The sequence below is a fragment of the Epinephelus lanceolatus genome, chromosome 16 (genome assembly GCF_041903045.1).
Source record: "Epinephelus lanceolatus isolate andai-2023 chromosome 16, ASM4190304v1, whole genome shotgun sequence".
Taxonomy (NCBI): domain Eukaryota; kingdom Metazoa; phylum Chordata; class Actinopteri; order Perciformes; family Serranidae; genus Epinephelus; species Epinephelus lanceolatus.
In genome coordinates, this window is record NC_135749.1 from 30,041,924 (window position 1) to 30,053,834 (window position 11,911).

Genomic DNA, 11,911 nt, shown 5'->3' on the forward strand with positions numbered 1-11,911 from the left:
CTGGGGCGTCACTGCCATTGGGGAGTACTGTTGCCATGGGGGGGGGGGGGGGGGGGTACTTTGTCTGCAACGGTGTTTGGGTGGGTAGAACATGTCAGTTGGTATCCACACGAATACCAGAACCAAAGGTCTCCCAGCAGAACAATGCACTGGAACAAAATAATCAAAGTTACTCACTTCACCTGTCAGTGATTTTAATGTTTTGGCCGATCGATGTAGGTCATATTGTATGTCACAAAGAATGTTTTAGTATAGTATGTCATAATAAATCTCTGTACACTTTCAGAAATTATGATTTACATCAACACCATTAACTGCTGAAAATGTAACTAATCACATCTTTCATGTTGTCATGTACACATAATCAGCTGAGGAGACCAGTCACATTAAATACATTGTTCAATTTATTGAAAAGGGTAAAAAAAAGAAGTACAGTGAAAGCAAATTAGTGAGGTTTTTGCCTGCTAGTGAATATATTAAGAACCTAAAAAGAAAAAATAAAACAGGGATCAATCATTCTGGCAGTTAATGAATTAATTTCTTTACTGTAAATCTAATTCAATTCTTGGAGTATAATGAATCCTTGGAAATAATGAACAACCAATCTGCCAACTGCTTAAAGCATACATGTGCACAGAGCAAATCGTGTCCTGGTTAAACTGAAGTGGGACAAAGATGGTGTTATTGCCAAGACATGCCTGAGAAGAACGACTTTAAAAATGAGAAGAAGAATTTTGGGAAAAATAGGACATACGATGAGATTTGCTGTGTGGTTTAATGTGAGGTACTGTTGTAAGGTGTTACTGAGTGTGGACACCTGTGGAGCAGCAGCACAGAGGAGGCAAAGCTGTCGAGTCTGTCTTTCTTGTTGAACCTAAGAAAAAAGTTTGGAGGAGCTAATATTCTGCACTTGCCATTATCAAAAAAATACTGAGCTTACACAATATGATTGTAGTCATTTTTAGAGGCCAATGGTGACGAAAACTCATTTTTCAAATACTCTCTGCCCGAATGAAAATACATGATTGGCGTTACAAGATTAAAACCCAACAGCAGTGCCACATCCATTGCAGATGAGTGATTTTACAGGGTCAGGGTCTTTTATGTGCCATCTATTCCTATCAAGCCACATATTCAGATATATGTCGTTTTTTTTCCATACCCACTGTAGCGTTTTCAGACTCATAACATCTCCCAGTAATTCATCACAAGATCATTGAATTCAGTGTTAGCAGGCAATCTTGCAGGTCCCCTCCCCCGTGTGAAATAGCAAGGTAGTTTTACATAATAAATATAAAAGTGGGGTGCTGGTGTACTTTTGCCCCGTTGTTATTGTTTCCTCTTACACAAACATACATGTACATACACAGCACATACACACATCCACCCCCTCCCTGCATCCCAACATGCTGTCCATGAATACTGATGGGTCCCAGTGTTCGTCATCAACATCCTTCAGGCGCAGCGATTCAATGTTTAGTCCATAGTCATTGTGCATCTGCAACAGTTTGTTGTTTTTTAGTATTATGGTAATGGTTAGAAAATATTAAGTGTTTTGTTTATTGTACAAAAATAGAAAAGTGACTGAGGTTTGGTGAAATAAAGACCCTGTCCACACATATACAGATTATTGTATATTATATCTGTTATTACATATTACAGATATTGACACTTTAGCCACAATTTGGACATGTTCACTGTGGGGTGTACTCACTTATGTTGCCAGCTGTTAAGATGTTGATGGCTGTGTTTTGAGTAATTTTCAGAGGAAGGTAAATCTACACTACTATACAAGCTGTACACTGACTTTAAGTTATATCAAAGTGTCATTTCTATAGTGTTGTCCCATGACAAGATATAATAAAATATTTCCAAAAATGGGAGGGGTGTACTCACTTATGTGAGATACTGTATGTATGTGTATGTGTGTATATATATATATATATATATATATATATATATATATATATATATATATATATATATATATATATATATATATACATACATATATATACACACACACACACACACACACACACACAGTTTGGACACACCTTCTCATTCAATGCGTTTTCTTTATTTTCATAACTATTTACATTGTAGATTCTCACTGAAGGCATCAAAACTATGAATGAACACATGTGGAGTTATGTACTTAACAAAAAAAGGTGAAATAACTGAAAACATGTTTTATATTCTAGTTTCTTCAAAATAGCCACCCTTTGCTCTGATTACTGCTTTGCACACTCTTGGCATTCTCTCGATGAGCTTCAAGAGGTAGTCACCTGAAATGGTTTCCACTTCACAGGTGTGCCTTATCAGGGTTAATTAGTGGAATTTCTTACTTTATCAATGGGGTTGGGACCATCAGTTGTGTTGTGCAGAAGTCAGGTTAATACACAGCCGACAGCCCTATTGGACAACTGTTAAAATTCATATTATGGCAAGAACCAATCAGCTAACTAAAGAAAAACGAGTGGCCATCATTACTTTAAGAAATGAAGGTCAGTCAGTCCGGAAAATTGCAAAAACTTTAAATGTGTCCCCAAGTGGAGTCGCAAAAACCATCAAGCGCTACAACGAAACTGGCACACATGAGGACCGACCCAGGAAAGGAAGACCAAGAGTCACCTCTGCTTCTGAGGATAAGTTCATCCGAGTCACCAGCCTCAGAAATGGCAAGTTAACAGCAGCTCAGATCAGAGACCAGATGAATGCCACACAGAGTTCTAGCAGCAGACCCATCTCTAGAACAACTGTTAAGAGGAGACTGCGCCAATCAGGCCTTCATGGTCAAATAGCTGCTAGGAAACCACTGCTAAGGAGAGGCAACAAGCAGAAGAGATTTGTTTGGGCCAAGAAACACAAGGAATGGACATTAGACCAGTGGAAATCTGTGCTTTGGTCTGATGAGTCCAAATTTGAGATCTTTGGTTCCAACCGCCGTGTCTTTGTGAGACACAGAAAAGGTGAACGGATGGATTCCACATGCCTGGTTCTCACTGTGAAGCATGGAGGAGGAGGTGTGATGGTGTGGGGGTGTTTTGCTGGTGACACTGTTGGGGATTTATTCAAAATTGAAGGCACACTGAACCAGCATGGCTACCACAGCATCCTGCAGCAACATGCCATCCCATCCGGTTTGCGTTTAGTTGGACGATCATTTATTTTTCAACAGGACAATGACCCCAAACACACCTCCAGGCTGTGTAAGGGCTATTTGACCAAGAAGGAGAGTGATGGAGTGCTGCGGCAGATGACCTGGCCTCCACAGTCACCGGACCTGAACCCAATCGAGATGGTTTGGGGTGAGCTGGACCGCAGAGTGAAGGCAAAGGGGCCAACAAGTGCTAAACACCTCTGGGAACTCCTTCAAGACTGTTGGAAAACCATTTCAGGTGACTACCTCTTGAAGCTCATCGAGAGAATGCCAAGAGTATGCAAAGCAGTAATCAGAGCAAAGGGTGGCTATTTTGAAGAAACTAGAATATAATACATGTTTTCAGTTATTTCACCTTTTTTTGTTAAGTACATAACTCCACATGTGTTCATTCATAGTTTTGATGCCTTCAGTGAGAATCTACAATGTAAATAGTCATGAAAATAAAGAAAACTCATTGAATGAGAAGGTGTGTCCAAACTTTTGGCCTGTACTGTGTATATATATATATATATATATATATATATATATATATATATATATATATATATATATATATATATATATATTTTTTTTTTTTTTAATAAATTTTTGGGCTTTTGCCTTTTATTAGACAGGACAGACTTAAGCATGAAGGGGGGGAGAGGAGGGGGTGACACGCAGCAAAGGAATGGAATCAAATCCACAGTCATGTGTGTTATTGGTCCACCTCAGCGCCCGTAATTTCAAATCCGCCAGAAACCCCAGTTAAAGATTATCAAGACTGGTTGAACCAGCAGATGGTGGAATAACTTTGAGAGTGAGATTGTTGTTGATGAGGAGAGGAAGAAAAACTTTTGCATGTCCACGCAGCACTCATATGAGTGAGCTTCTTTGTCCTGATTTCAAAGGGGAATGAGATGAGGTCTCCAATAGGTGTTTTGAAAAAGGTAATGTGGACAGGATTATTTTTAAAGGGGAGGCTAAAAATATCTGTTTTCAAAAGTATCTGTATACGTGTAGACAGGGCCAAAAAGTTGTTACTGATATAATTTGACTGCACCTTGATAACACCAAATAAAAGGAAACTTTGAGGGGTTTCATTTAACAAACAGTCAGAGAGAAAACTTTACTACTCTGTCTCACCATGTTTGGATCCTGTCAGCAGTTGTTTATGCCTGAACATCCACCAGCTCAGGGGGCATGGGAGACTTGGGGTGTTTGCTCTCAAAGTGCTGTTTGAAGGTCTTGGGGTCGGGCATCTGTGTCTGAAAAAGACAGAAAAAAAAAATCATAGTTTCAGTTTATTTTATCTAGTCTATTAATAAATCAGTTGACTGAAAGCATTTTAACCTTTGTCATAATTGGAGAGTCCTACAGAAAATTATTCTGTGCTTAAACTGTCATTTAATGAACTGGTGTTTTCAACTGTGATGTTGCTTTGGATTAAAAAAAAAAATAAAATTAAAAGTCAAAACATAGTACATCATAGAAAGAAGAGTCATAGTATAGTATAGTATAGTATATATACTATGCCATAAAGTTTTTTTTAAATTCATAGTGTAGTGTGCCAGAAAAAAAGTTCAACATGAGTCATAGTGTAGTATGTTGTACAAGGTAAAAGTCATAGTATATTATGACTCCATTAGCCTATCAAAGACATACCAGTATCTGCCTATATGTTGTCATATATGTGCCAATATGAAAATGTTTTTACAGAATTTGAGACATAAAAAGATGCCTGGAAACAAAGTAATTACATTGTTTGTCCGGCAGACCATGGTAACCTATTGTCCGACTTACAAAGCTGCAGTAATGTCTACCCTATCATGTCATTCAACACATGGAACAAGAACTTTTAGAGTCACTGTAACAAACTATATCTGAGGTCAAGAAGTGTAACAGCCAACTCACTAACGGTTCACACTATAAACCAGAACAAAAATGACTATTATTACCATAAACCACCATGTTCTGAGCAGACACATTAACAAAAAGTAACATCTGCTGTGGAAACAAAAACCAGCAAACTCAACAAAATATTCAGTCCCACGTTAGGCAGGCATGATGGGAAATTAGGGTCGCTGCTATCGCTAAATCCAGCAGCGCTTGCAGTGCGCATCATAGCTGAGCAGATAATGGAGTGGTGTCAAGTCTTAATGATTAGTTGCCATGTAGTTTGTGAAATACATTACAGATGAGTTAATAAACATCATGATCACTTGTTCCTTTCACTGAACAACAATGACTGAAATATCCGAGTTCAGGATATATCTACCGATATTTCAATATCGGAATTTTTTACTCCCTAATATTGGAATTGGGATCAGTTCCCAAAATAAATTATCTGTCAAGCTCTAACCAGCAGTCAGCTGCAGGTGTTGTACTCACCCGGCAGACAGGGCAGGTGTGGACCAGTGCGGCCTTTGCTGCACTCTTCTGGTCAGCAGCTTGACCTTTCTTCTTTTCTGCTGCCTTCTTGGCGTTCTTTTGCTGAGACTGAATCTTCTGCTGCCCACGAGCCATGGCCCTCAACTTTGACCTAAAGGAATGACAAAGAGAGACCACCGATTACTTTTATGGCACATATTGTAGATCACAGCCTGCACAGGTCCATGAAAACCAGCACCCGCCAATCCCTGCAAAGCTGAGTTTGAGAACCAACCCGTTATCCGCCATTATGTCTAAGTCAAAGCCGCACACGCCCACACCCGTTAAGTCCTGCAACCCAACCCCGCATTTGTGATCAAACACACGGAGGCTACAGCCACATTAAGTTGGGTTCTCTGCTCTTGAATTACGAATCCAGCAGAGTAAAAGTCTCTTTGCATTCGATGCCGAGCAAAATCATTATGTGCAATCACAGCCAGGTTAGGAAACATTTTAGCATGCTCCTTCCACCACCATAGAACCTCAAAAGGATCCTCCTTGGGTGTCTTGAATACGCTGCCACGTCATCCTCGGGCTGTAAAGTTTCATTGCTGGGGTCCTCCACGTTGGTGACGAATGTGACGTGACGGTCAAAGGTTTGATTTGTGTCATTAACTTTCAAAATAAAAGGAACTGCGGCTTCATAATAGTGAAAATATTAATTATATACTGCAGATCTTTTTTTCCCCCATTTGTATTATTCTGAAAAATAAATGCAGGTTGGAAAATGACCAGCAGCAGGTACATTTTGGGTATAAAAAGCTGGTTTAAGTAAAAGAAAAAAGAATTAGCTAGATAATATTTTTGAGGTCAAAATTTCAAATATAATGATATATAATTTAAATATATCATTATTGGTTGTTTCCTATGTTTAACTACATACACAATCTTATTATGAATGAAAACAGCCAATCAGACCCAAAGACTGACACAACTGTCAACCATGTCAATCACTGCTTGTGAGCTGCGGTCAAACTGTTAACCTGGGCAGCGCTGATTAAATATGTATCAACATTCTCAAATCTATTCTGAAACATATTTTAGTGTACTGTTCAGTTGTAAAATGAGAAAATGTGCTACAGTCAGTGGGCGTTGTTTGATACTTTGGATGACCGTTTCCAATATGGCGCAGGACAGGTCAGAAACTTCCTAATTTTTCAGCTCATCAGTATGCTAAATGTTTCTGGAAACATCTGAGGTGAGAAGTAGGCAATTCAGGAACTGAATCTTGATTCGTATTTAATCAGCGCTGTCTAGTTTAACAGTTTGATTGCAGTTAATGAGCATAATTGACAGCTGCATTAGAGATTCCTGTGCTCCAACTGGTTGTTTTTGGTGCACTGCAATACAATAACAAGATGAAGAGGAAGAGGAGGAGGAGGAGGAGGAGGAGGAGGAGGGACATGAGTTTTTTCCCACAGATCATCTGTCTGATGCACTTGTTGCAGAATATAGTGACAGTAGTAACAAGTATCATGCAAAGTTACTTTTTATGTTACAGAGCTCCAAACTGACTAAACTTAAATTAAACTTAATATTACACGCATCTCTTTATATAACTCTGTCAAATTCAATCATACTACAAATTTCATCCTCCAAAATTACCATAAAATCCTATCAACAAACCCTGAAAATTATGACCTCAAAGAACAGAGAATTTATTGCAGGACTGTTGTATTTAACTGCAGTAGTTAAGCCGGGTGTGCCTAATAAACTGGTAGCCCACTGTATCTTCTGGTTCCATTAGTAAGTTCTTCCTCGATTACAATCATTAATTTGTACTTGACCATGTGTGATGTATTTAAGCGAGTATCAATGTGGCTCAAACCCTTAGCTCTTCACTCTTGGAAAAGTAATTATGATATGACATAACTATGTTTATTTCACTAAAACTAGGTGTATTTAAGTCTCGTTCATCCAATGCCAACCCGTTCGTGAGCAAAAGAGGGAGAAATAACAGCACCGTTAGCATCATCTTTAGCGAAACTGATGAAAGTTAGGTCAATAGCAATAGCCATCAAATAAACATCTTGCTTTGGTTGGCTGCTTGCGAGGCTAGTGAAGTAGATTTAACTTTAACGTCAAAAACGTAATCCTTTAACTCTCGACTTCACAACAGCAGTGACTTTAACTAGCTAGCGTAACGTTACAGTTATCCATGTTGATGACCACGATAAAGCACCGTTAACATTAGTCTTTCCATTTAAGTTCTCAACCAGTTGTGAATAGCTTATTATTTATTGTTGGAATGTGTTGGCTAATTGTTCCCGGTCGTTGTTTCTAATTAACTTATTTTAAACAACCACATAAGCTACTTGTTAGCATCCTCCGAACAGGCCTTTCGTCCACCGGCGCCGCCTTGCTAACACTGTTAGCTAAGCCAGCTAGCTAATGACGCTGAGACCTATGGCTGAGACGGCATGTGACTCCGAGTTACAACGCAATACAGTGTTGTTGGAGTATAAAGGAAACAGTTTCGAATACAAGTCACTATTAGATAATACCGAAATAATTTGCAGCTGTTGAATAAAAGCACAAATTGTCGTTTTCAGGCGGATTTACCTTCGAGATGTGTCTCCCTCTTCGCTCTTTTGTCGGGTTCTTTTTATGAAAACCAGAGAAGCGTTTAAAGAGGGTCTTTAATCAGTGAACCAAAACTCGCCAAAGAAACAAGCAGCGCCGTCAGCAGGCCTGGAGCTAAACTGCAGCTTTATTAGCAGAGGCAGCGGCTGGTGTTAGATTCAGTATTCAGGAAAATTTTGGGGTTTCAGATACAGTTAAAAATGATTTTTTTTTTTAAATGATGTTTTAGGGCTTATTATTGTATTATAGTCTATACTTAATAAAGGATTCGGGACCCCATACGGAATTCCCCACCAAAATTCCTTTCAGTGTGGAGAACTAAATCTAAATGTTTTAAATGTTTTAGTTGGGGAAAAAAGCTTATTGACCACAATACTAAGCAGTTAAGTTATTGATAAAACTTTATTTTTTATATATATATGTTTATATATGTGTGGGCGAAGTATGGCCATACAGTATCTGCATTAGTAATTGGGGTGTATATAGCCTAGATTTTATTTTATATTTTTTACTTTTATCTAATTTGTATTTTTGTAATATTTGTAATCATATTTAGCACTAATTTAATTTAATTTAATCTTTTATTTTATTCTATTTCATTTTATTTTTTTGCTTCTGAGCTATCTTATCTTATCTTTTTTATTCTTGAAATTTCACTTTATGTACACAGCTACAGCTTCATTGAATACCAACTTTTGTTAAGTTTAGGGAGGTATAGTGGTTAAAAGAGTGATAAACAGAATAATACTGTTTTACTTCAAATTACATCATAGGTTGAATGAGTCCTTCCACATTATAAAGGATGAGTTTTGCATGAAACAAGTGTATTTAGATAAACTTTATTTAAGATGGTTCAGATACCACATTGTCAGAACTAATATTACTGAAGATGTTAATAAAAATGAAGCTGATATGATGTACAGTATGATCACAGTCTTACATACAAACTGGGTGGCATAGCACAAAAATCTGAGCCCCATGCATATGCAGCCTCAGAGGGCCTCTTTTCACCTTTTAATACATCCATCTTAATGCCTGTACATATAACTAAATCAGTAAGTAAACATATACATCTGTGGTGGTCATTAGGCTCATCAATGAGGTGTTTCTAATCTGAAATCTCAGGACTTTTCAGACCATTTTTCTCTACTGTTTAAAGCTTTCACTGTGAGGTTTTAGAACATTATAGAAGATTATTTTGCATTCCTTAAACATTTGATGATGTACTCTCTCTGTCCCCTACCCTGATAATGGATTAGCCTACTGCAATCAGATTTCATAATAAAAGACAACCAAATAACCCTTCACAGTGATTATATTTTATTTGTAGAATTATGGTAAATTAGTTTTATCAATTATTTTACATTCTCGCTAAGGCCAGTCGTCCAAAAATGAGACAGATTTCTTTAAACTGTGTTATTTTGCTCCACAGAAATAAAAATGAAACTCAGACATTTCATCTTGCTTAATCACTTTTTTTTTATTTATTTATTTAAAACATTTTTTTTTACATTTTTTCACAGCATTTAGACAAACAACACACTGAACGTGACTGCTGTTATGAAACGGATGTTAGATTATAGTAGTTGATGACTGAGTATAGAATTTTTTTGTATGTTTCTGACATTGTTGTGTGATCCAGTATCTTGTGCCCCTCCAACTAAACTACAGGAAATCACTCTATGATTTTCCATCAGCAGCTGCAATAAGAATTTCTACATTCTGACTACTTAAACTGGTCTTGTTCCACAGACGAAGGAACGCCTCAGCTCACAGTTCACATCCCCCCACAGGAGGTCATCTGAGAGGCAGACGAGACAGAAGAGTTACAGTTAGTATTATAGAAGTGATATGTTCCCTGCAAAGAGTGAGCTGGTTTCACGAAAGTGTGAAGGTTGTTATCGCACAGTGTTACTGTACCTGGTCGGTTCATCACAACACATTTCTCGCTGTTTTCATGATTGTCAGGCTCAGCCATGCTCCAATCCTGGTAATAAAACCCTGACCCATCGCTCCAGAGCCAAACAAAATCCTGTAAAACGGACAGAATGAATTACTGTCAAACACTTTATTCTTCAGCAAGAAACTCACATTTATTGACAGTGAGATAGGCTCTTAATCTGAAGGGGAGACACTACAGGTACAGAGTATAACTTTTAACTAATAGATATCACCATAAAACTTTCCCAGTTCATTACTCACTTAAGATATTTTTTGTTACTTTTGTTACTAAATATGCAAATGATTCATTATCTAATTTGATATTTGCCTTTTGCATACATCTCCAGAGCAGAAACCTGACCTGAAATAAACTCCTAAATGTGTATTTTGGATGTTTTCTTTCCACTAGTCTGAAAGAGCACGTTATGGAAGGAAAAGCCCAAATTCTCAAAATCATCCACCTTCACCTGTTTTCACCTGCTGTCTCCCCTTAAATTTAATCAGCCTTAATCAGAAAAAGTTTTTGTTCTCTACCTTTATGGCATCATTCCCGCCGATCCAGGCTTGAGGAAAGCGCCCTGTGCTCCCCCTTACAACCTCCTGGATGAATTCATACTCTCCTGGGTTATGCACAGAGGCGAGATTGGCACCGTTACGCACACAGAATTTCTGTAAAAGAAGAGCAGCTTTGAATACATATACATATGTGGATGTATAGATAAACTGGATGGATTTCAATGTGAATATCAGGGAGTGAATGAAGTGTCAGGCTTTACCTCTGCATCTACCCAGGGCACCTCTTTGTGGATGTAGATGAAACATCTGGATCCATATTTGGACCAGCCGGGCGGGCAGCTGTTCCGCTTGGCATCACCCTGAATCTTTTCTATCACCTCCTCCTCCTTCTCCTCTGTCCTGTCTAACATCTTGACTGACCCATCTGGTAGAATAACAAAAATGAATTTATCAAAGACTGGTTCCTTTTATGAAACTGCACAGTGAAATAACATTTAGTGTAATCAGAACAGCAGAAAAAGTGCTGAATGTCACTGTGAAGTTGTTGCAGTTACTTCTCTTACCTTGGTGTGTTTCTGGAGCAGCTGGCTCCTCCTTTACTGGCTCTATTGTGTGAAGAAAGAAGCAAAATTGCAGTTAACAATGTAAAAAAAGCTACTTTTCAGGCATGCATTTGGGCATTAAGATGACGAGATGCACCACCGTTCTTAAGTGTCAAAATCTAAATCAAAACTTAACCAGTCGAGGCTTTTCAAAATATAGAAATCAGATTTCAGTAATGACAATGTATAGATGTGTTGAGTGTTCTGTCTCACCTGCTGCAAGGCTCAGAGCAAAGGTGGCACAGAGAAGAAAAATGGTCCTCATTGTTCACAGTGATGCTGCAATTCAAACATTATCACACAACATCTGGATGTGCAGTACAGAAGTTCAAATGAAACCTCACATCATCATATGCATGAAACCTGGAAGTCTCACCTGCTTCAGTAGTGAAATCTCTCAGCTGAATGTCTGCTGAGGAGCTGCAGAGCTCATTATATACACAAACAATACGGAAATCTGTTTTTATAACACACGTGTTAATGACTGTCATTATCAGTGGAGTTTGATCTCTGTGGTCACATCAATGCAGTCTGAGAGTGAAGAAATATTTGTTTCCAGGACTTCCTCATCATCACCGATCAGATTTTTTTTGCACTGCTTATCTACTGTAATTTTATTTCTTCTGTTGTATTTAGGGCAATTTACAGCTTACTGTCGCTATATTTCTGATCTATTCCATTTGATTTAATTTTATGT

At 38.1% G+C, this 11,911-nt stretch overlaps 2 protein-coding genes across 2 annotated transcripts; both read right to left on the reverse strand.

Annotated features, from left to right (window-relative positions):
* Positions 1-381: 381 nt before the first annotated feature.
* LOC117263162 (zinc finger protein 706) lies at positions 382-8,230 on the reverse strand. The gene is made up of 4 exons (XM_033636341.1): positions 8,135-8,230; positions 5,534-5,684; positions 4,289-4,410; positions 382-1,498 (listed from the first exon to the last, which is right to left on the reverse strand). The coding sequence occupies exons 2-3, from the start codon at positions 5,666-5,668 to the stop codon at positions 4,315-4,317; spliced, it is 231 nt and encodes a 76-aa protein (XP_033492232.1). The 5' UTR covers positions 5,669-5,684; positions 8,135-8,230; the 3' UTR covers positions 382-1,498; positions 4,289-4,314.
* A 1,449-nt stretch (positions 8,231-9,679) lies between these two features.
* On the reverse strand, positions 9,680-11,640 carry LOC117263163 (galactose-specific lectin nattectin-like). Its single transcript, XM_078175864.1, has 7 exons — positions 11,591-11,640; positions 11,428-11,493; positions 11,176-11,217; positions 10,873-11,036; positions 10,631-10,765; positions 10,076-10,187; positions 9,680-9,956 (listed from the first exon to the last, which is right to left on the reverse strand). Exons 2-7 carry the CDS (start codon positions 11,477-11,479, stop codon positions 9,886-9,888), a joined length of 576 nt encoding a protein of 191 aa, XP_078031990.1. The 5' UTR covers positions 11,480-11,493; positions 11,591-11,640; the 3' UTR covers positions 9,680-9,885.
* Between the last annotated feature and the right edge of the window lie 271 nt (positions 11,641-11,911).